Genomic DNA, 26,776 nt, shown 5'->3' with positions numbered 1-26,776 from the left:
AGGGAAAATGTGGGCTATCCGTACAATGGGCCATAAAAAAGAAATGAAGTACATAGATGGCACGGATGAACTTTGAAAAAATTATACAAAGTGAAACAAGTCAGTCATGAAAGCCATCTATTGTGTGATTCCATTCATATGAAAAGTTCAGAATAGCCAAATCCATAGAAACAAAAAGCAGACTAGTGGTTGCCAGGGGCTGGAGAGAATGCGGACTGGGGAGTGATTGCCGACAGGTACAGGATTTTTTGGGGGGGTAAGGAAAATACTTTGCAATTAGTGGTGATGGTTGCACAACATTGTGAGTATACTGAAAGCTACTGAATTGTACATGCCAAAACGGGGAATCTTATGGTTTGTGAATTATATATCAATTTCAAAGGATCAATAAAAAAAGAGAAATAAATAGTAAACACAAAAACCCAAGTCTTCTGTGAGGAGGGAACATCAGATGGCCTTCAAATTTTCCATGGCTGCGGTCAGGCCCTGAACATACTGCAGTGAAGTCAACCAAGTCCTCGGAGAAAAACAGCGTAGGCCAACAGTGTGGGAAACCTACAGAGGTGTCTTAGGGTTGCTTTCATTTTCTCAGAGCAGTCCCAAGCAGGGTCACTCATGGAGAGTCAGGAGATGTGAGGGCACGAGGAGAGCAGAGCAGTGTGAGATGTTTCTGGTAGTCGGAGAGAGAGTTGATGAGGGAAATATGGTGGGTTCTCTAAGCCCCACTGATGGAGGGACCTGAGCCAACAATTCACAAAAAAACAAAAACAAAAACAAAAGGCTTTTACATATATGAGAAACGTCTTTTGTTTAAAACTTCACCTGTCATCACAGGAATACAAATTATAGCAGCAAATTACTGTATGTTACCCATTACATTAGCAATGATCGAATTCTGAAAATGTGCTGTGTTGGTGAGAGGGTGGGAAACTGGGACTTAATGGATGGCGATGCCATTGGTGGGGACATTTGGCAAAATTTGTCTTAGTTAGAAATCCATTTGCCCTTTGATCCACCCACTATATTTTAGGATTCTATCCTTCGGCGATACTGTATGATTCGATCTCCTACAACATCAGAGGCGAAAATGTGGAGAAAAGATGTTTATTACAGGGATGTTTATTACAATATTATTTCTAATAACAAAAGACCAAAACAGCCTAAGTGTCCACTGAGCAGACACCAGTTAAATAAATTATGGTTCATTGTGTTATGAAATCCTATGCTGCTGTTAAAAAGAACAGGATTCAGCTACATGCACTTATTTTTTTTTTAAGTTAAATTAAATTCATATGAAACAAAATAAGGGGTAGACCAGTATAAAACAAAAGCTGCAGAAGTGAAAAAATGCATATATTTTTGTACATTTCTACAATATTGCTGGAAGTATATACAAGAAATTGGTTAATAGTGGTTGTTTTGGGAGATGGCTTTGACAGAGGGTCTGGAGTAGGAGAGAGATTTATTTTCCCCATTGACCTGTTTTGTACTGTTTGAGTTTTTAATCAAGTGCATGTATTACTATTTTTTTGCCTTTTAATATTTTTCTTTTATTTTTAAGGTTCAATGGCAGTTTAACATTTGGGGGTATTTTAAATTACTTTTTATTAGAGTAGTTGGGGGTTATAGAACAAGCATGCATAAAACACATTTTTTATGCATTAAAGTTTTTTAACATTTTGAAATGATTGTAGATTCACAGGAAGTTGCAGAGATTGTACAGAGGGGTCTCCTGTCCCCTTCACCCAGTTTCCCCCGATGGTTACATTTGACATAACTATAGTATGAGATCAAAACCAGGAAATGGACATTGGGACAATGCCTGGCTCTAGTTCTGTGCCATTTTATCACATGTGCATTCCTGTAAACTCCACCTCGATCAAGATCTGTTCTACCACCACAGTGACCTTCCTTGTGCCACCTGCTCTCAGTTACAATCACCCCTCTGTCCCTCACCGTCTCTAATGCCTGCTGCCACCACCAATCTGTTTTCAAGAGCATTACATAAATGGAATCACATAGCATGTGAACTTCTGAGACTGGTTCCTTTTCACTTAGCATAACACCCTTTAGATCCAACCAATATGTTGAAGATATCAATAATTCATTCCTGAAAATGAAGACAAAAAATATAAATAATAGAGGGAGATAAGGAATATGGGATGTTTTGGGTGTTCTTTTTTACTTTTATTTTTTTCTTTGCTTTGGAGTAATGAAAATGTTCTAAAATTGATTATGGCAATGAATGCACAACTATATGATGATACTGTGAGCCACTGATTGTGTATTTTGGTTTGACTACATGGTGTATGAATATATATCAATAAAATTGCATTAAAAATAATAATTCATTTCTTTTTATTGCTGAATATTGATATAGATGAACCAATTTGTGCAACTATTCACTGTTAAGGGACATTTTGGTTGCTTCCAGTTTTTGGCTTTTATAAGAAAACACAGGAGAAAATCCTCCAGATGTAGAGTTCTTAGACATTGCTCAAAAAGCACAATCCATAAAAGAAAAAAATTGATACATTGGACATCATCAAAATTAAAATTGTTTTCTCTTCAAAAGCCTCTGTCAAGATGATGAAAGGATCTACAGATGGGAGAAATTATTTGCAAGCTGCATATCTGACAAAAACCTCATATACAGAATATGTAAAGAACTCTCAAAACTCAACTGTAAAACAATAATCTAATTAGAAAACAGGCCAAAGACATAAAGAGACATTTCACCAAAGAGGCAAATAAGTGCATGAAAAAGATGTTTAATATCACTAGTTGTCAGAGAAATGCAAATTAAGATCACGATAAACCTTCACTACACACCTACTAAAACGGCTAAAATAGAAAATGGTGACAATACCAAATGCTGGCGACAATGTGGAGAAAGATTTCTCATACGTCTCTGGAAAACTATTCGGCAGTTCCACTAAAAACTAAACATATTCTTATCATACGATCCAGCAAGTCACATTCATCGGTGTCTATCAGAGAAATTAAAATTCATGTCCGTCCCAAAACCTGCACTTGAATGTTCATAAGTGCCTTTATTTGCAATATCTTTTTACTGAGAGAATTTACATACAGTGAAGTGCACAAATCTTAAGTGTTAACAGTTCAGTAACTTTTGGCAAACACATGCCCTCCTGTAACCCCATAGAATTTAGAACATTTCTAACATTCTGGAAAGTTCTCTTGTGCCTCTTTTCCATCAATCTCTGCTGCACCCCTCCCCCCTCCAGATCTCAAGGCAACTACTGCTAGATTTCTTTCACTATGGATTAATTTCCATATAAACGAAATCATATACTACAGATTCCTTTGTGTCTGGCTTCTTTTGCTCAGATTCACCATGTTGTAGTAGCAATACCAGTAGTTCATTTCTTTGTATTGCTTATACCACAGTTTGTTTATTCCTTCTTCTATTGATGGAGGTGTGGATTGTTTCCAGTTTTTGTCTTTTATGAATTGAAGCTGCTATGGATACTGTTGTATAAGTCTTTTTGTTAGATATAAATGTTCGTTTCTTTTAGATAAAAACCAAGGAATGGAATTGCTGGGTTGTACAGTAAGGTATATCTTTAACTTCTTTATAAGAAACTACTAAGCAAACTTCCAAAGTGTTTGTACCATTTTACCTTCCCACCAGCATATATAAGTTGGACCTGTGTGAAGTTTTTAAAAGTGCTTGTGTTTTCTGTGTGCTTATTGGCTATTTGTATATATTCCTTTGTAAAGTGCTTGCTTAAGTTTTTTGCCTATTTTTAAATTGGGCTGTCTTTTGATTATTGAGCTGTGGGAATTCTTAAGTATTCTAGAACAAAGTCCCTTTTTGATAAATGTTTTGCAAAGATTTTCTCCTAGTCTGTGACTTGTCTATTAATTCTCTAATTGGTAAAGTTGAAAATTTTAATGAAGTTCAATTCTTTCTTTTTTTCTGTTGTAATTACTGCTTTCTGTATTCCAAGAAATCTTTTCCTGCCCCAGGATGGTGAAGACATTCTCCTATGTTTTCTTCTAGAAACTTCTTAGTTTAGGTCTATGATCTAGCTCTGAATTTTTTTTTAACTGGGTGCCTATGTTAAATTTTATATTTTAAACAAGAAAAAGAGCTAATTAAAGAAAAACATGTGAAAATCAGTAGGTAGAGATCTGGCCTTGGAGCCCAAGGCATGTCTTGGTTGTGTCCAGCCGGGTAGCTAGGGGCAGGTCATTCCCCAGTGGACAAAGGGGCCAGGGGGCAGCCCTGTGGGTCAGCAAAGTTAAGTATTTTGAAACCTAACTGGAGAAATGTTCTGCTCAGCCATGAGAACATGTCCACTCCAGAAAGCCCAGTACTGATGAGGTCTGGGGCTCCCACCCCCAGACACCCCCAGCCCCTCAGCCTTCTCTGCTCCCAGGCCCCTTCTGCCTTTGGCCTCCGCAGGGGTCCACAGCCCCTGAGCTGACTTGCAGCCGTGCTCTCTGGCCACAAGAGGGCACTGTGAGAGCAGGCCTGGGTCAGCTGGGCCCTACCTGGCCTCCCAGGTGTAGCCGGGGCCCTGGCCTGTCTGTCCAGGTGGTGTGGGCCCCTGGGGGGCAGAGGGAGGCCTTATGGTCACAGGGGGAGGTGGGGAGGAGGGCAGAGCAGTGACCCACCCAGGCTGTGGAAGGAGGTCTCTCTGGCTGGTATGCTCTGTCAGAACATGAACCAGGCCTAGGAGGGGAGGAGGGGCGAGGCCAAGGGTGAATCCCGGGCGACTGGCCCCTGGTCAGACAGGCATGAGGCAGCCATGGGGAATGTGACAAAGCCTGGTATCTGTGGCGGGTCTCAGACTCCAGGCTGGGAGGGTGATGGCCTCCATCCCGTCACACCAGGAGCAGGGGTGAGGATGACTGACTTCCTGTTTCCATTAGGTCAGCCCTCCACTTGGGGGAGGGTGAGAGCAGGACAGGGGTAATGGGGTGGGGGGTCATGGGGCATCTGGCCAGTCTGGTTGCTCCAGCCGAAAGGCACTGTGGGAGCAGAGGAGGCCCCGAGTCCTGCAGAGGATCCAGGTGTGGGCAGCAGGGAGAGAGGAAGCTGCGGGGGGAGCGGCCTGCCCAGACAGAGGGAGCCGAGCATGCCCAGGCAAGGCTGTGCACCAGGCACCCGGGGGTTCAGGTCTGGGAGCCCAGCTTCAGGATGTGTCACACGCATGGTGCCAGCTCCAGTGACCACTCTGGTGGCCCCAGAAATCCATCAGCACACAGCCCGAGGGCCAGGCCCGAGCCAGGAATGGGCTGGCAGGGGAACAGAGGTGTCGCGGGCCTCTGAGCCATCGGACATGGCCCATCCCAGCCCAGTAACACCCTGAGAGACCCTGGGTGCCCACCCAGCTTTGCTATCCACAGGATCCCAGCTCCTTCTGTCCAGGTCTGGGGCTCACAGAGCTATTTCAGATATTGATGGGCTCAGGGTAGGGGCTGTGGAAATGGGTATCTGGTGCATCCCAAATGCATAGCTGACTCCCCGGGGCCAGGATACAAGGTGGCCAAGGTCATGTCCTCCTTGGGAATTAGCCCTGGTATCACAGGTACCGAGCTGGATGGTGGGTGGTAGTGGCTGTCAGGAAACGCTGTGTATTTCTTGCCAAGGTGTTGCAGCAGCTTCAGCCTGGGCTCCCTCCTCCAGACTCACCTGGCCACATTCTCCTTCCATCCTGCTGCCGAAATCCTATTAAAATCCAACCAAGACACTCCCCAGCCCAAACCCCTTTAACGGCCTCCGCTGTCCCTGGAAATTGTTTGAGCTTCTCAGCCTGACAGCAGGAGCCCTGCCCACCCTGGCCGCTGACCACGTCTTTGTCTTGTCTTTTCACTCTTCACCTCTCCCGGCGTGAACATTCTGTTCCCGTGGCGTGTCCGGGGGAGCCTGGACTCCCTGGCACTGTTTGCCTTCTTCCCTCTGTCCTGGAATGTTCTTCCCTGTTCTGTCTGCTTGATAAGTGCTGAGTCATCCTTCAAGACTTGGCTCAAGCGTGGTTTTCCCGTGGCACCTCACCTGGCCAGCCCTGCTGAGAGAATCCTGGCTTTGCCTGGGTAGATGGCCCTCAGGGAGGGGTCCCGTCTCCTGCCCTAAACAGGTCAATCCAAGCACAGTAGCCCCATTCTCCCTGGTGGCAGGAAACCATCGTGGGTGGGCCTGTGCCCGGTTCTGGCCACTGCCCTCCGGCCCCGCTGGACTGGTGGGGGAGGAGGTGAGCTCTCACCAAGGGCTCCCACGGGGACCTATTCTGCCGGAGCCTGTTTGTTATTGCCACGTCAGAACCCAAGTCAGGGCCTGGCACAAAGTGGTGCCAAAATAGTTGAGGAGCAGCTTTCTCCCGTGAGATTCCTTTCAGGACTGGGTGAGCCAGATGGGCTCCATCCAACAGGTGACTCTAAGCAGGCCCGGAACATCTTCTCAGAATCAGAGATGAGAAAGGATTTATTTGCTCAGGCTCACTGGCTAGTGGAGTCTCTTGTCCCCACATTCTATACTCTTGTTGTGGTTCATCCAAAAAATGCTCATTGAGCATCTGCTGTATGCTAGGCACTCAATGCTCAACAGGGTGAAGCAAAGTTCCTGCCTGCAAGGGGTCCACAGCTCTATGAGGGGGGCACACAAACAGATAATTTCCGCACAAAACCATAGGCACAGGGATGTTATGTAATAGCGTTCTTCGTTGCCAATCACAGAATCCACTCTGGATAGTTTAAGTGAAAAAGGAAATTTTGAAAGGCTATTAGTTTGCTCCTTGAATCCTGTGCAGCATGAAAACTATGTCCAGAATCTTCTGGAGGGCAAACTCCATTCTCAGCTTACTGTGGCGTGTTCCACCCTCTCCCACCAGCCAGCATCACGACAGAGGAATAATTGAGTTTCTAAGGAAAGAAAAACTTGGATCTGAGCATAGAGAGGCAGTGTATGTATATAAATTTTCTGGAGAGAGTTAAAAACAAATAAACAAACTCTCCAATATAGAGCTATGGCAAGACCACAAGCAGGGAATACACACCCTCTCATTTTTCTCCTTTTTTGAAATCAAACTGAGATGGCCCCAGTTTTACACAAACATGTAAAAAAAAAAGCCCCAAACAGCAGGTAAACAAGTACCTTAGGAGTGTGTCTGTGTTACCAGAAAGTGCCCTGAAAGTTATTTCAGCAAAAATGATTTGGGGGCATGAAAGGACCCTACTGTGCCCCACCCAGGGGCCCTTGACCGGGGGGCTCCATCCTCCAGCTGCCATGAAGGGTGTTTGATAACACCCAGCCGGCCCCTTCTCTGCAGAATTACCCCCAGCCACATGGGAGCCTCTCGCAGGGGAGGCTGCACAACACAGCCCCAACCTCACCCCGGGACCCCCTGACCTGGCACCAGAGGCCCCCCCTGGCTTCAGGCTCCCCAGTGGGACCAGGCGGCAGCCAGTCTCCAGCTGAGCCCTGTTCCTGCTGACTTCCCCCCTGCCCTCCTCTGCCCTGTCCCCGCTTCTCCTCTTCTCACCCCAATAATTCACTTCCACAATCTCCCCACCTCGGGCTCTGCTTCTCAGGCTCCTGAGCTCAGATGGGAGGAGCTGATGCAAGTGACTTATCAGTGAGGGGCTCAGACAGGAGGCCCGGAACAGACTTTGTGGAACCGAGACAAGCTGTCCTCACTGTGCCTTGTCTGAGTTCCCTTTACACAGTCTCGGAGCATAGTAAAATGTTGGCTTTGATCACTAATTCTGGGGTGGTTCAAAATGCAGCGATTTTTCAACTGCATTTAAAGGCTCAGAGAGGGTAAGCGATGGGGTCAGAGTCACAGAGCCAGGACAGCACAGAGCTTCAACCTACCTTCCATGTCTCTGAGTGCAAAACCCATGCTCTCCCCCAGAACCCTCATCTGCCTCTTCCTGGGGCAAGCCCTTTGGAAAGTGGGGCATGCTCAGAGGAGGTGCCTCAAATCGGACTCCAGAGGGGTGGCTGAAGGGGCTGGGGGTCTTTCCCTCTGACTTAGCTTTGGTGGACTCCGTGGGCTGCCTGCGGACGATCCTAAACGCTATTCCTGGGAAGAGTAACACTTATGGCTCTGGGTGGTGGGGTCCAGAGCAGTGGGCATGATGGCACAGAGTTTGGCTCAGTCACACCTGTTGATCACACCTGTTGGAAAAAGAATGAGCTGCCCAAGGAGGTGGTGAGCTCCCATCCCTGGAGGGAGCCTGCTTGGGCCAGATCACCACTGAGTGGGATGCTATGGAGGGCACCAAGCCTTGGGTTGGAATGGGATCAGATGACCTTTCAAGCCCCCTCCAACCCCGAGATACTGGGAGTTAGATGACAAATCAGGAGGGGAATAGAAACCATACCTGGTTGATGAATTGTGTTCCCCAAAATATTTGTTCAAGTCCCAACTCTTGGTTTCAGGAAGGTGATCCTATTTGGAAATAGGATCTTTGAAGATGCAGTCAGTCAAGAGGAGACCAAACTGGACTAGGGTGGGTCCTCACCCAATATGACTGGTGTCCTTAAAGCAGAGGAAATGTGTTCACAGAGAGGACGGCCATGTGACAGAGGCATGGAACGTCACGGGCTGCCAGCAAGTCACCAGACCGCCCACAACTTCAGAGGGAGTAGAGTCCTGCCGACACCTTCATTTTGGAATTCTAAAGCCTCTAGGGTGGTCAGAGAATAAACATCTGTGGTTTTAAGCCCCCCAGTCTGTGGTTCTTTTCACAGCAGCCCTAAGAAATTAAGACCCCCTGTTTACAGAGCCGTCCCCGAGATGACAGTGCACAGTTCACCCAGAATATTCCCACGAGGAAACACCCATGCTTCTGCTCCCATGTGATAACTCCCCAAAGATTTCTGCTATCACATTTCTTTTACATCCACAGACAAATTGCCCCCACTCGGGTCACTGCTAAAAATACACTCAGTTTTAAATCTACAAATCTGTATTATTCTGAATAAAATCACAACCAGGGCGTCTCAGCCTCTCCAGTAGCCGGCTGTGGTCGCTGTATATGGTGGGAAGGAGATTCATGCTCAGAGTTTGGCGGTGCTTGGCTGCCCGCCTGCCACTTCATGTTCATGGAAAGGAAGGAAAGAGCTACTGATTTGGTCCCAGAGGCAGTGATTGGTCGCTTACTCCATGATCAGGAGGGGAGAGAATTTTTCTTCCACCCATAGCCTCAGATTTTTGGAAGATGCAGGGAAGTGAAGGCTATAACTGCTAAATTGGCACAGGACTGCATGTTCCTTCCTCAGTCTTCCTTGGCAAGTGCCCATGGGTGTGTGTTCTCAATCAAATGTGCTCTCCACAGCCTTCTCATTGGTTGCTGGATGAGAAGCCTATTGGCTGAGCTGCTTGTTAAAAAACACCTATTGCCAGGTGCCTGCCCTGGACATCCTGACTCAGTAGATATGGGAGTGGGGCCAGGATACCTGTGTAAGGTGTGCTCAGGTGACCCTTGTGACCAGGTGAGCTTGGGAAGCTGCTAAGGTGGAAAGAAACAGCCCATGAGCCCCTGCAGGCCCCTTCAAGCCAAGGAACTTGTCAGGCCCTACACTGGCCTTGGAGGTCACCCTTGGGAATGATGGGAGGAGGGCAGGCTGTGAGAATTAGATTAAGTTCAGCTTTCCCACAGGGTGGAGGCAGCTCAGTGGAATGGCAGAGGGTCAAGAAGCCAAGCTATAATCAGTGGCCGGTCCTCCTGTTTCTCTGCCCACTGTCCTTGCAAGGTGGAGACTGGGGGTGGGTGGGTTAGAGGTTCCTAAAATAGCTTCATAAGTTGTTACCAAACTAGCTCAGACTGGCTCTGCAGTTAAAAAACAAAAGAAAGAGGGGTAGACACTTGTTTCAAATGTTTCAAGTCTGCACAGGAGACTTTTTTCAAATGTTTCCAATTTGGGCAGCTGCATGTTTCAAATTTGCCTGGGCTAGATACACTTGTCAATAGAATGTAACCTCTGAAGTATCCAACCACTGGAGAAACAGGGGAGGGACTTGCCAGTTAGGGAAAGGGAACAAATACTGCTGGGTCTATTGTTCTGTGTGCCAAATCCCCACATTTTGGTTGGGCCCTGTTCTTGCAAGATCGTGAATAAATTCTTTTCTTCTCCATAATCGGGTGAGGGTTTATTCCTTTTTAGGAACAGTGCTTGTTTCTCACAAGGTGGAGGGAGAAGCCCCAGAGTGGCCCCTCCCTCTGGGTCAGAAAAACTGGCTGGAAACTCCTGGAAACTGGAGACAGAGACTGCAAGGCTGGCTGTGACCTCCCCACTCCCCCCAGCTAAGGTGGACCAAGCCAGCCCTGGGGTCCCAGCTTCTTGGCCTTGGCTCCCGTTCCTCCGAGCCTTCAGGGGTCACTGCCCACCAGGGTCAGCAGGGCATTCTTGTAGTCACCGCTGGTGTCTCCCTGGGGGCGGGAGGGACATGAGAGTTAGAAGGGGGCAGAGCTTGTGCCATTGGCGCCACCCTCCGTCAGGAACAGCCGTTCTCATTCTATGACTATGATGGTGGTGGTGATGGTGCTCCCTGGGTGGTCCCCTCCCCACCCCACCCCCATGGCCCCAAGGGCTCCCGTTCCTGGTTTTCATATTAGGCTATTCCTCTGCATCTCCTTTTGATTCTCTTGCCAACTGTGTGGGGAATTGATGATGTGGAGAATGAATCCCACAGACAGTTCTGCTCTTGCCAGGAAGGCACATGGCTGCCCCCCTTCTCTGCCAGCTGCCCCAGGGCCCTTCCCCATGTGTGCCTGATGCCATCAAGTCCATCGCCTGCAGGCCTGACAGCGGGGTGCCCTGGGCCACCCCGGAGGAAGGGGCCTGGGCTCTGGGCCCAGGTGACCCAATGGCTGATGCACATCCCTTAGCCTCTCTGAGGCTGGTTTCCTGGCTTCTAACACCCTGCTGCTCACGACATGTCCCTGCTGAGATGTGGGGAGGCCAGGAGAGGGGAGAGCCGGCCTTCCCGGCAGCTGGCTCACGGGGGCAAGCAGTGTGGCCTCCCAGGAAGACCGAGGGGACAGGTCCAAGCACTGAGCCCTCTAGCGCCCCTGCCCCAGCTGCTGGGCGGGTTCTGATGGGGTCCACACCCAGAGCCACCCAACTCACGTTTTACAGGGATTTCTCCAAGGCCACACAGGGAGTAAGGGGCAGGGCTGGGGAGAAGGTTCCATATTTTCTGTGCTCTGGAGCAGTTTGTGTCTTATGGGAATTATCTGTTCTTGACAGTTTTGTAAAATTTGCCCAGAAAATCATTTGGACCTGATTGCTTCTTTTGGACAGGTTAACTACATTTTAAGTTCCCTTCCCTTTCCTTTCTTTCTTCCTGTCTTTCGCTCTCCTTTTTTCTTTCTTTCTTACTGTTTTAAAGACAATTTTTTTAATATTATAATTTTATTAGAGAACCATTCATTTTGTCTGCCTTTTCAAATTTATGGGAATAAAATTATACGTTCAGGTTTTACACATTTTCTATTCATTTCTGGTCAGGAGCTGGTCTTACCATTGCAAATCATTTTTTTTTTGCTTTGATGATATCTATGGAGAAGGTCAACTTATGAATTCTAACTGGATTTTCTTGAGTGACAAACATTAGGCAAAAATCTCCAGGGCGAGGTTTGTGAACCTCTAGATAGGGGCTGTTTATTGATTAGGCAATAACAAGCATGCTAAGGCTCTCTCTATCAGGGGTCTACTTGGTAGATGGGGCCCAGAGTGACCATTTTTACCCAACAGTGTGTTTGTCCTTCTGAAACCTGACTGTTCTTCTGTCTAACTGGAATGGTGGAAAGGAATAGAAATTTCTCCACTGCCACAAGTAGCCATCTGTTTGAAAGAATCTGCGACATCAGCTTAGACTGCATGTTGTAAAGTCATTTGGGCCTGGACATGGCGACAGGCCAGACTGGTTTGCGTCTAGCCCATTTGTTTCTTGACAAAGTCTGGCTGGATGCCCAAAACAAAACAAACAATAATCCCAGCCCTACCCCACCCCACTGCCCCAACCTGCAGACATCCTAAAGCAGCAGCGTCTTTTAAACAATGTTGCAAGCTGCATGTTTCTTAGAAAACATAGTTCACAATAGATGTTGGTAGGAGACCTCCAGACTTAGTAACAAATGAAGACTCACGGATGTATTTCTTAGCATTTGACTTTCGGTTAATGAAATGGTCAAAGCCTCCACTGCATTAATGGCCAATTGAACTATTTCTCCTGAAGTTACATTAGGGTGATAAATGCTCTGCATTTTGTAGGCTCAAGAATATTCACCAACTGGAATCTGGCTAGGCCATCTGTGGAGCCCATCTGAGTCACCCTCCTTAAAATGTTGCTGCCAGAACGACAAATCTGGAATTGAGTGGTGGGCTCAATTCCAGCCAAATAACTTACTCTCACTGTCTCATCAAATATGGTTCCTTCTGCAAGGGTTCACTGTGCCATTGCCAAAGGGGCAACAGTCACCCTAATGCAAAGCCAGCTCCCCAGGGGTGACACAGTGGCCTCCCTGGTCTGGTCCCTGAGTGCTCCCACCCCCACTGCCCTCCAGCCACACCGAGCTACTTGCCTGTCCCTGACACCCCACATGACTACCCATGCCGGGGTGCTGCACATTGGACGGGGCACACAGGCCACCCCTGATATGGTTGGAGCCTGCAGGGGTCCTGGCCGTGGGAATTGCGGCCCCCGGCTTACCGCGATCATGCTGCTGAGGGTCTTCCCATACGTCTTCTTGAACTGACTCTTGATAAGATTTAAGTCAATCTCGCTCCTTGAAACGATGTTTCTTATCAGCGTTCTGTCCCGCGTCCCTGCACCCTGGAGACGAGACAGCAGCAATAAAAGGGTGCCTCTGTCCTTTTTGATCCATCTTTTGGGGTGATAGATGGATCTACTGGCGGGGCTTTGGGGGGTCCTGGGAGGGGCTGGGTGTGCAGGAGAGGGCTTCGGTGTCAGAGGGGGATGCACACCCAGAGATGTGTTAGCGGCTTTGGGTTTCCACCCCTTAAGCTCATCTCACTCACTGCTCACATCTCTTTCCTTACGGGAAGCCACATGCCCCAAAGTGCAGTGTCTGTTTGGTTTGTCACATCAGCCTCAAGGATCAAGGCATAAAAATGCTCACTGCTTGGGAATAACACTCCTTCCTAGAGTAGCCACGGAACCAGAGTCAGCTAAAGGGGCCATGTCGCAGGCAGGCTGCCTGCTGAGTTTCATTCCTGACCCGCCTGGCCTCGCCCAGTGTCAGGTAAGGGAATCCCAAGCCCCCTCTCAGTTCCAGCCAGGTGTGCCAGCAGCTTGGGCTTTCTGCCCAGATCTTCCTTCAGATGGTGTCAGCCACCTCAAATCAGAGAAAAAGGGGACTGGCTGTAGTCTCAGGGAATGAACTTGACCATCTATCTTCCCATTTGGTTCCAGACACTAAGATCTGCACCTGCACCTGATATAAGCAGCTTGGGCATCTGCTTTTGCTCTAAGTGCACCTTTTCGACATGAGCCATCCCGCACTGCCCCCCTGGTGAGTGCAGATAACCAGGCTGCTGTGGGTGAAATCTCCCTCCAGACCTGAATTTGCTACAGTAGCTTTCTGTGATGTCCAGCAGCAAAGCCAGCTTTCCCAAGGATGCCAGTGGTGCAATGGAAAGGGCAAAGGGGCTCAGATTGTGGCTCTGCCACCTGCCAGCTGTGTGACCTTGAACCCAAGCCCTGGTTTCACCATCTCTGGGATGGAAATTGCAACATGGATCTTGCAGGATTGTTGCAAAATCCAATATAATGCACACCCGTGAACGTGCCTGCTCAGTCAGCCCTCCTGAGATGCGGCTTCCCTTCCCCAGACTCAGCTGCCCCTCTGAGAACCAGAACTTCTAATCCCAAGAGTTTGGGATAAGACAATGACCCAATTTCAGTGGCTAAGAGATTTCAAACAGTCGAGAGGCTATTCTGGTGATTACTCTTATGTAAGCTTCAGCCGGATATTACAAAATGCCATGGTATGTCAAGGCCCAACCAACAGTATTCCTGAAAACCCTAAAGAAAACCCTGGGCTCTGTCTGAGACTCTATAAAAGTTTTGCTTATTTAGTTTATTTTCCAGAAACTTAAAACCTCCAGATTGTTCCTATGCCAGATAAGTCCTGAAACTTAGAGGTACTGGTCTCTCCCAGAACATCCACCAGTTACATTCCCCTACCCCATTATGTCGACACCACTTTTCAACATGACAAAGTTAGAATGGCCATAGTCTAAATATTCCTGAAGATTGAGAGAATGATCAAATGAGGAGGAGTTGTAACAGAGAGGTTCGGATTCAACAAATGATTATGACTACTAAATCATTATGTAGTTATTTCTTTTTAGTTTCTAGAGTATTAGAACAGCCAGAAGGAAATACCTGAAACCGCGGAACTATAACCCATACTGTGCTTTGACATTCCCTTTACAACTACCCGTTAAACTGTATTTTGAAATTTATCACTTTGCTATATATATGTTATATTTATATTTCACAATAAAAAATGTTAAAAAAAAAAAAAGAAAAAAAAGAGAGAGAGAGAGAGGACCCAAGGGTTGAAGATGGTGTTGGCTCTGAGCTCCTGGCTTTGTAGTTGGTGCCTCGTAGGCTGCTTGTAAGGGGAGCAGAAGGAAGAAGGAAGAGGAGGGAAAGGAACAGTTACCTTCAAGGCATAGTAGAGCCGCTCCGCGAAGTAGCTGTGCAGGTTCCGCGTGCATTTCACTGGCAAACACAAGGTTCTGTTAAGGGCTGGAGATGGTGGGTGGCAGCGTGTTCAAGATTATTCATTTGTGTCTTGTCTTGGCCCTTAGGGACTAGCTTGTGCAACGCTTGCCATATTTACCCGTGCCCTGCCTAGTTGCACAAGTGGGCAGGTGTCTCCACTGGGGTGGGACAAGGAAGGAGGCTGGGCAGGTGGAGGGTGAGACGTGACGTGCACGTGGCCTGCAGGGATTGTCTAGAGACCACCAGCTCTGGCTGCCAGCAGATGGCTGGAGTCCAGGGTCTTTCCCCCAGGTTCAGCTCCACCAGGAATGCAGCCACTCAGCTCCAGCCAGTGATGGTGGCCATTGGCCTCCGAGTGCTGTGTCACATGGGTTGGCCCCAAAGATGGCAGGCCCCATGCATGCTGAATCCCCCCAGATAAGGGGGCTCAGCCCAGAGGACCATGGGGCCCAGAGTGCAGGTCCCAGGCTCACTGCTAGGGGTGCCACTTGGGGTGCCTTGGCCCCCCAGTCGGGAAGGATGGGAGGCAGGCTTGTGTGCAAATCCAGCCTTGATGCAGCCAGGTGGCTTCGGGTTGCCTGACCTCCCTGACTTGCACGTCCCTCATCTGTGCGAGTGATGCCCCAGGAGAGATGGCTCTGATGAGGCCAGCACAGAGGGCCCTGTGTGCCCTCTTCTTTCCCTGCCAGAGAATGTTATTCAGGGGGTTGTCAAAACGGGGGCCTGGGCTGACTTTGGAAGCTGAGATTGGAGCTGGATTATGTTTAGATGCCCCAGTGTCAGTGGGATTTTATCATGGCATCAAAGGCAACGAGGGTCTCAGATGTCTCAGTAGATCCCAGAGGGATGGGTACAGAGCTCTGGGCTTGGTGGGTGGCTCTGCACAGCACGGAACAGTTGGGGGTAGAGGCGAGACCCCCAGTGCAAGGAGACCCCCCGGTGCAAGGAGTCCTGATAGCGGCACCATCTTGTGGGATGAGGAGAAGAGGGGTCCCTTCTGAGACTCAGTTTACCCTCTGCACTGATTTTCCTAACTGTGATCTTAGCTCTGGACCCTAAATATGTCCTGGAAGGGTCCTCCAAAGTGGATCTGACCTTGTATTTTGGGACTGGTTCGCAAGGTTCCCCAGCCTCAGACCATCAGTCACTGAGTTTGGACTCAAACCACACATGATCAGTTCTTCAATCTGCAACTAAGGCTGGGACCAGGGACCAGGCCCCAGGCTGAGGCCCGGAAAATTGCCTTTCCCTGGGGCTTCACAACCACAACCAAGAAAACTCACCATGGGGATGCCCGAGTGAGCCCAGGGCCCAGATCCAGTGGTGCACACACATGCACACACATGCACATCCACGGGCACACATGCACCCACCTGCACACATTCACACAATCGCAGAGCACTGGGGAAAGGATGATCCCTGGTGGGACCCAGCACACTGAAGACCCTGGGCGGGGAAGAGCAGAAGATGCCCGGGGTCCTGAAGGTGCCCAGGGGTCAAGAGCTTGTTGCAGCCTCCCTGGGCCTGGCTGTTTGGTGCAGCCCCACGGCCTGCAGGCACACGTGAGTCTGTGCACCCGGGCTCTGCTCGCTCACCGACAGTCAGCATGGCCTCCTCCAGCGAGCCGTGGGTCTCGCTCCTGATACTGTCCTCGATGCTCTTGTTGGCGATTTTCTCGTATTCCTCGAACACTGAGGAGAGAGGGCCGCAATCAGGGCACAAGCAGCCACACGTGGCGCTCTCCCTGCATCTTGGTTCAGATCCTGCCAGGAGACGTGCCACCCCCACCTCTCACCTCCACGGCTGGATCCTGGAGACTTCACCCTGGACATCTGTCCCCCGTGGGAGGGCCCTGCAGCAGGTGCTGGCCTGGCCCCGCCCCCAGCCTCGGCCTGGCCCCGCCCCTCCCGCCTCCTCGGACCCTTCCTGCAGCCCCCCGTACCCCGCATCAGGTGGGTGGCACTCCGCGTGGTCAGGATGGTGATGAATTTCATCTCGTCGGTTCCACGGATCTTCTCCCCGGCCGCGTACAGATCCTGCACACACACAGAGAGCAGGTGAGGGAGGGAAAGGGGGGTGGGCCCGAACCCCAGTGGGACCGAGTCGCAGGGCTGGGGGGAGGGGACAGCCGCACCCCCCTCTCCTGCATGGGGCTCACGGCCGCCTGAGCTCCTCTCTCCAGCGGCTCTGCCGGTTGGAAACCTCTTCTTGGTCCAGGGCCAGGAGGTACCCTAGAGTCCCCCGGGGGCTTCGCCCACTCTCCTGCAGCGCTGAGTAGCCCAAGCGCTGCCACCTAGATGTGCAGATCTGTGCACACGCCCTGTCCCCCGAGGCCCGGCTGCCCCAGCTCCCTGGACCCGCCCTCTGGGATGGCCCTCCAGTGCCTCTCCGACCCTTGTAACTTTCATTCCTCCTCAAATAGCAGAGGGCCAAGGCCCCTGGGGAGCTGCGTGGGCCCAGCCCAATGTCAGAGGCAGGCCTGGGGTAGGGGGCCAGGTGTGGCTTCCAGGCGTCGGCCCTGGGTCCTGGGTGGAGGGCTGGGGTGCCAAGGAGGCGCAGCCTCACCTGGGCATCTTGGAGGGCCAGGGCTGGGTCCACAAAGCCGCTGATGTCATCCCGGCTGCCCTGGGGACAAGGGGGGTGCTCTGTAAGACAGTGGGCAGGCCGGCCAGGCGGGGGACAGGGGGATGGGGCACGCTCTCAGAGTGGGGTCTCTGGCTACCCGGCTATGGTACCCCAGCAAGTCAGGCATCTTCTCCCAGCTTCTTTTTCTCATCCATGAAATAGGAGTTGAGGAGCTGCCCCGGAGGGAGTCAGGGGAGCAGCGAGATGAGGGGAGTGAAGTCCTGGCATGGCCTGCCATGGGGGACCCGCACAGTGAAGGGGCTTCCCTCTCCCCTCCCCGGGGTGCCCTCCTCCCCTTCCAGGGCTCCTTCCTCCCCCTTCCATAACACCCTCCTCCCCCTTTCAGGGCTCCTTGCTGTGGGGCTCTGCAGTCAGGACCGTCCACCATGCTGAGACGCACACAGTGAGCCCGGGCCCCACCCAGCTCAAGAGCTGATCCCCGGGGTCCCCAGGAGCTGGGCCGTGCTACCTGCAGGAGGCACACCAGGATCCTCTCCAGGTAGCCTCTCGTGTCTGCTTGGATGTCTTCCTCTAGTGTGGACCCAAAGTCTGCAGGTGGGACAGGACTGTGAGGCAGGCAGACCCAGGGCCTTCCCGGGCTGCTCTTCTCCTCCTAAACCGTTTCCCACCCTTCTCTGGATGAAGGCCTTCCAGAGAGCAGGTCCTTGGCACGGGGGTGGATGCCGAGCCCCCATGTCTGAAAGGCAGAGGCTCCACCACCAGCTGGGCCTTCAGACCGAGGAACCGATGCAGACCCCCAACCAAGTTCAAAGATGGGCCAAGCCAGGGGCAGTCGACTCAGGCTCATGTCATCACACTTTGGCGGTGCAGCCTGCAGACCCCTCCCGAGAACCGGCTGGGGGCCTGCACCCCACCACGAGAAGGCCCTGGCAGGTGTCGCTGCGGTCCCTTGCGGCAGCCTGTGCCCAGTTCATGGCCGTCAACTCCGCGTGATCTTCCATGTCAGAGTTATTGGACGTGTGCCTCTCTCCCAGCAGCCAGTGAGCTTGGGGACTCAGGGATCAAGAGGAGTCACGTCCTATCCAGCATTAGGCTCAGACTTGGCTATACAGAAGATGCCCAGGACTATGCATGGAAAAGCCCAGAAAGGATCCCTTCCAGTGTGTTCTCTTGGCCCCTGCCAGGCTGCCACAGCTCTGACCATCAGCAACGGAGCCTTCGGATCAGGCCTCCACCACCCCTTTGCAGGCCACCTACCCTCCTCATACGCCTTCATTATCTCCTGAAGCTGGCTCTTGGTCCGAGAGGCCAGGATTTCAATGATGACGCCCTCTTTGGTTCCTAAGCCCTGTGGGCAGAACACTCTGCTTGCTGGAGACCCCTGCCCGTGCTCCCCTGCTCTGCCCCCACCTCCCTCTTCAGGACGGCTGAGGCTTAGAGAGAACGCGCTCACTGGGGGAGGTTACAGGTGATCACATGCGGATTTTTGCATGATGGACACCGAGGCACAGTGATGGGCAGGGAGTGGCTCTTGGACACGTCCCCTCACTTTTCTGAGCCTAACCATCCTCTGTAGATACGAATCCCCCTGCCATATTAAAGGCAGCATAGACCAAGTGCCCAGTGCCTTCCACACACTTTGCCTTCCTCCTAATCCTTGTATGACGGAGTGGCAGGAGGGGCAGGGAAATCGAGTGACGTGCCCAGCATCTCCCAGGTTGGGCTCTAATTCCACCTGGTCTACTGCGCCTGAGAAATACTGGTTGGGCTCCACCACCGACCTGCCACAGCGGAGACGGGTCATCTGGGGTGCAGCAGGCTGCAAGCTCCCTGGGCTCAGCCGGGATCTGCCCAGCAGCCCTTCCAAATGGAGCTGCCCAGCGTGCAAGAGGAGCTCAGGACTCCAAGGGCCAGGCTTCTTGGGAAGCAAGGGACCCCCGGCACCCCTCTCCATTGAGTCCTTGTGAGTGTTTCTGCCCCTTGCCAATCCACTCCAGCCCCTAGCCCTTCCCTCCCCTTGGTCACCTTTGCCCACCTGCCCTGCCCATCATCCCCCCAGGGGCCCCCCATCATGCCCCACCCTCCCTCCAGCCTCTCACTTCCATGGCATCATGCATTTCCTTGGCTTCGTATCTGTATGGCGGGTACATGAGGGCCACCATGAGTCTCTCGAAATTGCCACTCAGCTCTGACTTCAAGTTCTCGGTGAGGTCCTAATGCAGGAGCAAAGACAGACGATGACCTGCGGGCCGGGCCAACTTGGTGCAGGCAGCAGCGTGGTGGGTGGCCGAGGGGATCTGGCTGGATGCCCATGCAGGCTCTGCCATGGGTTGGCTGGATTTTCTGGGGTCTATTTCTCTGTAAGCATCGATAGCCTTAGCTGTTAAATAGGGATGACGGCCTTCCTATTTCATACTATGGTGTAGAAGACTGACTGGGAGTTGTGCCAGCAGAGACTTAGCACTCAGCATGGTGCCGACCCAGCATCTGCACTCAGTGTTCCTGTCACTCACCAGGCTGCAAGCTCTAAGGCCGGCACCACACCTGGGTGGCTCTCCATGAAAAGCCCTCACAGAGCCCACGGGTGCTCAGTAAATGAGTGATTGTCTCCTGCTAAGGGTACCCACCTATTTCTACATGGAGCCACAGTGCCACTCCGGCTGATCTGCACAGGGCTTGGTCAGACCTGGATTTAAATCTCAACCTTCTGGCTTCCAAGCTCTGGATCCTTGGGAGAGTTATATAACCTCTCTGGCATCACTCTCCCCAAAAGATGAATGCAGAGAACCATGCATTCGTTGTAAAAAAATTGTAAAAAATGCATACTGGTTTCTCCAACTGAATGCTTGGGCTTTGTCACTGACCACCCTGCGTTGACTCTCCAAAGGATGCTTTGAGCTGAAGGAGCCTCCCAGAAACTGGGGCTGGGGAAGCATTGAGAGAGAGAGAGAGACGGTTGGAAGGAAAGGGAGGTCAGACTGCAGACAGCCGGGACCCTTGGAGTGGTAAATAAGGTTGTTGGACAAAGCATGGCAGTTGCATTTGAATTCCAGACAAATAATGAATAATTTTGTGGCATAAGTATGTCCCATGCAATGTTTGGGACATACTTATACCAAATTTTTGTTGCTGTTGTTGTTTATCTGAAATTCAAATTTAACTGGACATCTTGTGTTTTTATTTGCTGAATCCGGCAACCCCCTCATGACGCTTCTGAGTGGTGGAGGGACGAGGTGAGAGCTGTTTCCAGTGGGGTGGCCTCTAGGGAAGGGCCTTATCCAGTAAGAGCTGCCTGCCAGGCTGTCTCTGGAAGCAAGCAACCCCCCCATCCCCCACTCCCCCAATACCCCTCCCCATCACGACTCCCCCTTTACCTTGCCGAACTGAGCCTTGAAGGACTTAGCGATCTGCTGCCGCTGCGCGTTGCTTCTCTTGGTGAGGACGTCAATGATGGCCTGCTCGTTGGTGCCTGTGGGGGTGTCCGGCACGAACCCCAAGCCCCTGCACTGAGAAGGGCTGATGACTGCAGGGAGGAAGGGTGGCTGCCTAATGGCCAGGCAGTGTGGAAACGCCTCCTGGATCGCTCCAAACGCTGATGACTTTCATGGTGCAGACAAGACACTTGGACAGACCCGCTGTCTCTCTCCATCCCCACCTCCCACTGTGCGATGTTGGGGTGCGGCCAGGCCCAGCCTTGGGGTGACAGAACCTGAGAAACACGGGGTTTTCTGCACATGCCACCCATCCCTGGGCCTCTAGGCTGGACAAATGGGGGCTCCTGGCCTGGCCTTCCTAGTTGGTGGCTGCAGGGCCCGGTGGGAGAAGGTCGCGCCTCAGCCCTGCCACTCCCTGCCTGTGTGGCCTTAGGCAAGAAGTGTCAGCTCCCTGAGCCTCAGTTTTCTCATCTGTGAAATGGACATGACAGTAAAGTTTTCCCAGGAAGCAGAGGGCATGAAACGCCTTGTAGGGTGGTTCTCGCTCATGGCCCCATGTACCATGCAGAGTCAGCCAGGGGCCCACCCTGCCTGGTGGAAGCACCACTTGCTGTGGGACCCTTGGGGGCTTTCTGGGCCAGACTCCCCCAGTCCTCCTACCAGCCAGCTTCTTGCTGGAACAGAGAAAAGCCAGGGGAGCACCGGACGGATGCTGGAGAGTCGAGGGGGGCCACTGCACAGGTAGCCAGCAAGGGGCAGGAGGGAGCCTGCATGGCTGGGTGTTCCCAGGCCCCAGCCCACCCCTACAGACCCCCCATCTCTGGTGTGCCAGGTGCTGGGCCAGGCACTGACAGGCGTCAGCCCATCCAAACTTCACCGCTGCACTTTGGTGCTGCGTTCTTGGGGCCATTTCAGGGTGAGACATCTGAGCCAGAGAGTCAAATGTCACACGTACAAGGACACAGCAGATGGGACCTCCACATCCAGGAAGTCACAACCGTCCTCCCCCTCTCTGGTCTTGGGGGTCATGGGGGGTGCTGTGTGCAGACCACTGCTGGGGACGCTGGGGCCCGTGTGACTCTTTCAGGGCTGGGATCAGTCTCAGGGTGCAGTGGGGAGACCCTGCCCTTCCTGGCAGCCCCCGGCCGTGGATGCCCACTCACCTATGCCTTTCATGGCATTGTAGAGGGTCTCCGCATCAGGGTCTGGGTTGAAGTGGGAGCTCCCCTTCACCGTGACACCCTCCTGTTCAACCTGCTAGAGAGCCCAGACCCATCAAAGCAGGAAGGGGTGGGGAGGACAACTCCCAACACCGGGACAGGTGGCCCTGCAGGGTGGCTGAGCCCTCCAGGCCCACCGGCTCCTGCTGGCTTGGGTTGCCCCTGCCTGCCATCGCGGGAGAGGAGCGGCCCCAGGAGTCCCTCCTGGCCCAGCCCCGGCCCTTGGATACGATGATGTCCCAGCGGGTGTGTGTCGAGGCAGGGGCGCCTCTGTCTGCTTCGCGCTGAGTTGCCATATGGGCCTGTCACGTTGGGGCTGCGGGCACCTGTGGGCTGGAGGCCCACGCGCTAAATGAGCCACCGTGGGCCGAGGGGAGGCTGGACCTGCCAGCTGGCCCTGGGTAGTGGAATCCCAGTGTGTGGCTCTGGGGTCTGTCCCAGAGTGGGCTGGGGCTCGCAGCTGCTTCCTGGGACCACCACGTTCACCCAAGGGAGCAGCCAGTAGAGGGGCCTGAGCCTGGTGGGCTCCAGCCTTCAGTGTTAGGAAGGGGGAGCCCTAGGGCTGGGCAGGGCCCAAGAGAGAGGGCCAGCCGGGGCTTGGGGAGGGGCAGGTGGAAGAGGGAGCTCCCTTCAGAGCCCAGCAATGGTTTTATTGGTGTGACGGCAAAATGATCACTGCATGCATGTCCCCAAGCACCCCGCCCTCAGAAGGCTCCTGATGGAGCTGCAGTTTTCCCTGCCCCCAAACTTCCTGCCAGGCTGGTTCTGGGGTTCTTTTGTGATCAGGTTCCTGAGGCTGGGGAGGGGGTTTCCTGGGGTGTTGCCAGGTGTGAGAGCAGGGGCTATTGTAGACCCAATGGGAGTGCATCCTGTGGGCTGGCTTTCTGGGGGTGAGGTATAGCTATGGGGTGCAAGGTGTCTCCTTGGGGGACATCTATGGAGGCACTAGTTTTGTAGGGTGCCTATGTGATAATGGGGAAAGGGAGAGCATGCTGAGAGACAGAGGTTGCCAGCCTGGCTGCGTGGGGTTGCTGTCTGCTCAGGGTTTTGCTGCGGGATGGCCACGTTTCCTCTGCAGAACGGTCTCTTGGCCAACAGGCTGGAGATGCCAGAGCCAGAAGCTGCCCTGCCAGTCCCTGCCCCCTCACTGGGGTGTGGGCCCCTCCCGCCTTACAGCCTGAGGGCTGCCAGTGGGTGCAGCCCCACCCAGCAACTTGTGCACACGTCCACAGAGCGCGGGAAGGGAGAACCCCACCCAGAACTGCGGGACCGTGAGCGGTATGGAAGGCTTCCTGGAGGTGAGTGAGCTGCCTGAGGGCACAGCTGCGGCTGGGGAGCCAGGGGTTGCTTCTGGCTGTGGTTCTGAGTGAAGGCTTTGAGCTCCCTCTGCCCTCTTGCTGAGAAGTGGGTGTTTGTAGGACTTTAGAGAGCTGGGAGCTAGCTGAGCCCCTGGCAGTTCCGGGCATTGCAAGTCCACAGGCTTGTGGGGATGGCAGAGGGCTCAGTCTAGAAAGAACCTCAGCATTCTGCCAATTGTGAAATAAACCAGATAACCCAGGAAGCTAGTGGACTTCCAAACTAGTCCAGGGCCGTTAGACTTGTGCCCTACACAATTTCTTAGATGAAAATGGATGACTTCTCTTAAGTACGTGTTTTGGGGAAGGGATGCTATGGGGGTGGAGGGAGGTGTGCTTTGAATTCTGGGAAGACTCAGAGAATGTGTAAGTGGAAGAGAGTTTAGAGATGGAGTTTCAAATCTAGCCTCCCACTCACCCAATCACTGGCTCATTCCATCAGCTTTCTCATCTGCACATCTACCCGTCCACCCAAACACTTGTCCACCCATCTACCCACCCATCCATCCCTCCATCCATCCAGTTACCCAACCAACAATTCACTCATCCATCTACCCACCATCCACTCACCTACTCTCCCACCTGTCCGTCCATCCATCCATCCGTCCATCCATCCATCCATCCATCCAGTTACCCAACCAACAATTCACTCATCCGTCTACCCACCATCCACTCACCTGCTCTCCCACCTGTCCGTCCATCCATCCATCCATCCATCCTTCCATCCATCCATCCTTCATTCAAGTCCTGGGATAGATCCTGAAAATACAGAGTAGATTCCCACCCAGTGTATGTCTGTAAGGGGCTTTCTTTTGAGCAGGAGGTAAGAAGCCTTACTACACCCTTTGCTTGAATGTGTTGGTGACAGATCCTCTCATTTCTAAGGACTGTGTTTCAGAAATTGTTAGAAGGAAGGTCCATCGGTGCAAAGAGCCTCTGCCCACGTGTGCCTGTGTGTGTGCACATACATTGTACCCTTTGGATCCATAAGTTGCCATTACTGTAAGTTGCCGTTACTGTAACTTGCCATTATTGTAAGTCACGGTTACCAGCATTAGCAATTTAGGCACCTATTGTGTGCCGGGCCCTGGGCTGGTTGCTCTGGGGACAGCCATTATCTCCTTGCCTTCTCCCAGCGGTTGCATGAGTTAAGTATTGCCGATCCCATTTTACAGGTGAGGAAGCTGTGTCCAGGCTGCACAGCTAGTAAGCGGTGATGCTGGGATCTAAACCACAGCCTGACTCAGAGCCCAGCTGCATCTACATCCCCCCTCTACTGGTGAAGCTGCCAACATATGACTCAAACTTTTCCAGACAAGGTGTTTTCTGGGACTTCTTTGCCAGTGGAAGCCTCGCCCCAGGAGGTCGGGTTGTCTGGGGTACATGGGGGCATCTCGGCTCTGTGGCCATGACAGGGACGTCCTCCCTGCACACACGCTGGTGCTCAGGAGGACTTGGCTCAGGTGCCAGCATGTTTACCCAGCTCCTTGAGTGGTCCCGTCCTCCCACTGAGAAGTCCCGGCCTGGGGGAGGTGGCTCCCTGCCCGCTCTGGGGTTTTAGAGAAAAGGGCAGTGTCCTGGGCCAGCTAGTCCCGGAGGCAGCAGCATTTTCAACCTGAAGAGGTGACTCAGCCCTGCCTGACTCTGGGCCAGGCTTTGTGCCCAGAGGACGTGTGGGCCTCGCTGTCCTCGGCAGCTCATGGGTCAGCAGGTGGGGTCTCCTGGGAGTGGCTGCCCCAGCCGTCTCGCCCACTGGTGGTGGGTGGTCAAGGCCCACAGAGCTGCAAGGGTGGGCTCTGGTGTCAGGCTGCCCAGATCCAGATCCCACCAGATGCTACACTTACTAACGCAGCAAACTTGGCCCAGCCCCCTCACGCCTCAGTTTCCCCATCTGTGGAGACACAGTGTTGTCTCCATGAGGGATTCCTTATGAGGCTTAGGTGAGAGGGCAAAGGTAAGATGCTCAGCGCAATGCCTGGGACAGTGGGTGCTGGGTCAGTGTTGGCTGCCGCTGTCCCCAGCCCAGCCAGCCACCCCTGCCCCTGGGGTGCAAGGTCCAGAATCAGGCTGCCACGCTGAGCACCTGTAGTTGCAAACTGGGACTCATGTCCTGAAAGAAGCCTGGCCCCTCGACCTGTCCTGGTGTGGCTGCTTCCCTCGGGGCCAGCGGCTGCCCCTCTCCTGGCTTCCTTTCTGTCCCACCTGTTCTGGGCCCAGTGTCTGCCCCTGATGCCCCCTGGCTGTGACATTTAGGACTCAGAGCTTTCCCAAAGCTGGACAAGCCTGGTCCTCCACTAAGCCTCATGGAGATGGCCTGGGGGCAGGGGGCAGGCACCCCCGCCTGCTGGTGGTGGGACCTGAGCAGGTCACTCCGAGCCTCGGTTCCCCCTTCCGTGGGATGGAAACAGCAGTCCCGAAGTCATCGGCTGCCAGGGGGTGACACGGAGGGATGTGAGTAGGGCTTGTCTTTAACCCAGAAAGGGCCAGAAACAAACAGATGGAAATTTCCTGGAATCCTGTCATTCAGCTGGGACAGGGGAGACTTGGGACACACTGTGCTGCCCTCCCCACCTTGGCTCCCACTGAAGGTCTGGTTCCCAGCCACGCAAGGCCCTGGAGAGGCTGGTGCCATGGGTGGCCATGTCCTCCCTCCCAGTCTTGACAAATAACTGTCCCTGATTCCTGGAGCCCACCTGTGCCCTGAGGAGTGGGTGCTGATGGGCCCCCCAAGATCAGCTTGTACAGTTGGGTCACTCTTCAGCTCAAAGCCCTTCAATGGCTCCCCATTGCTCTTGAGATAAAGCCTGGCCCTACCTGCTTCTCTGGGCACATATCCCCTTCCTCCCTGTTGTCCCCCGGGGGCTCTCAGGCCATGTTGAGCTACTTCCTTCCAAAGCCAAGCTCTCCGTCCTTCTGTGCCTTTGCTCATACTGTTCTCTCTGCAAGGAGCAGCTTGTCTGCTTCTCCCAGATGCACACCACCAGGCACACACGCACACAGGCTCAACCACCACACCACCGTCTGAGCAGGCTGACCCCACAGGGGCCTCCTCTGGCTTTCCCACTCCTTTTGTGTGCCCGGATGTATTTCAGGGTTTCTTGATCTGTCTCCCCTGCTCCCGTTCCCAGCCATGAGTGCCTCTAGGGCCGTGACAGTTTCTCCCTGTCCCCCTCCCCCACTGCGGCTGCCCAGTGCTTGGTTCTGGAAGGCAGCAGCCAGCCAGTTCCAATGGAGGGTTTGCCTGCCTTTAAGCTCTTTCTCTCCCTCTTTCTCTCTCTCTTGCCTCCCAAGTGGCCGACATTGGCCAGGAACCCTTCACCCCAGCTGGCTGGGCACTCACCCAGGCTTTCCACCAGGCCATCGCGGTCACTCGTGGCACCTTCCCGAGGAGGTGAGGACACGCTGCTCAGTGCTGCCCTGGGGCTCTCTGCAGCCCGGCTCCCCTG

At 52.8% G+C, this 26,776-nt stretch overlaps 1 protein-coding gene across 4 annotated transcripts; it reads right to left on the bottom strand.

Annotated features, from left to right (window-relative positions):
- Nucleotides 1-462: 462 nt before the first annotated feature.
- LOC119510972 (annexin A8-like protein 1) lies at nucleotides 463-26,776 on the bottom strand. Of its 4 annotated transcripts, XM_037805395.1 has the most exons (12): nucleotides 26,671-26,743; nucleotides 21,919-22,009; nucleotides 20,696-20,790; nucleotides 19,421-19,534; nucleotides 18,579-18,669; nucleotides 17,830-17,909; nucleotides 17,301-17,360; nucleotides 16,678-16,771; nucleotides 16,331-16,426; nucleotides 14,674-14,732; nucleotides 12,693-12,815; nucleotides 10,062-10,407 (listed from the first exon to the last, which is right to left on the bottom strand). In XM_037805395.1, exons 1-12 carry the CDS (start codon nucleotides 26,689-26,691, stop codon nucleotides 10,348-10,350), a joined length of 984 nt encoding a protein of 327 aa, XP_037661323.1. In that variant the 5' UTR covers nucleotides 26,692-26,743; the 3' UTR covers nucleotides 10,062-10,347. The 4 variants fall into 4 exon arrangements, with proteins under 4 accessions (XP_037661322.1, XP_037661321.1, XP_037661323.1 ...); XM_037805392.1 differs by lacking the exon at nucleotides 10,062-10,407 and having other exon boundaries at nucleotides 12,005-12,815; nucleotides 20,696-21,226; nucleotides 21,919-22,012; nucleotides 26,671-26,776; XM_037805394.1 differs by lacking the exons at nucleotides 10,062-10,407; nucleotides 26,671-26,743 and adding an exon at nucleotides 463-738 and having other exon boundaries at nucleotides 20,696-23,806.

Source organism: Choloepus didactylus, chromosome 15, assembly GCF_015220235.1.
Source record: "Choloepus didactylus isolate mChoDid1 chromosome 15, mChoDid1.pri, whole genome shotgun sequence".
NCBI lineage: Eukaryota > Metazoa > Chordata > Mammalia > Pilosa > Megalonychidae > Choloepus > Choloepus didactylus.
The sequence above is the reverse complement of the archived record's forward strand: the minus strand, read 5'-3'. Positions and strand labels throughout refer to the sequence as shown.

Coding starts and splice junctions, on each gene's coding strand:
- LOC119510972 (XM_037805395.1), bottom strand. CDS start 26,691: ATGGCCTGGTGGAAAGCCTGG. Junction 19,535..20,695: donor TCAAGGCTCAGTTCGGCAAG/GTAAAGGGGGAG, acceptor CTCCTGCATTAG/GACCTCACCGAGAACTTGAA. Junction 17,910..18,578: donor AATGAAGGCGTATGAGGAGG/GTAGGTGGCCTG, acceptor TCCCACCTGCAG/ACTTTGGGTCCACACTAGAG.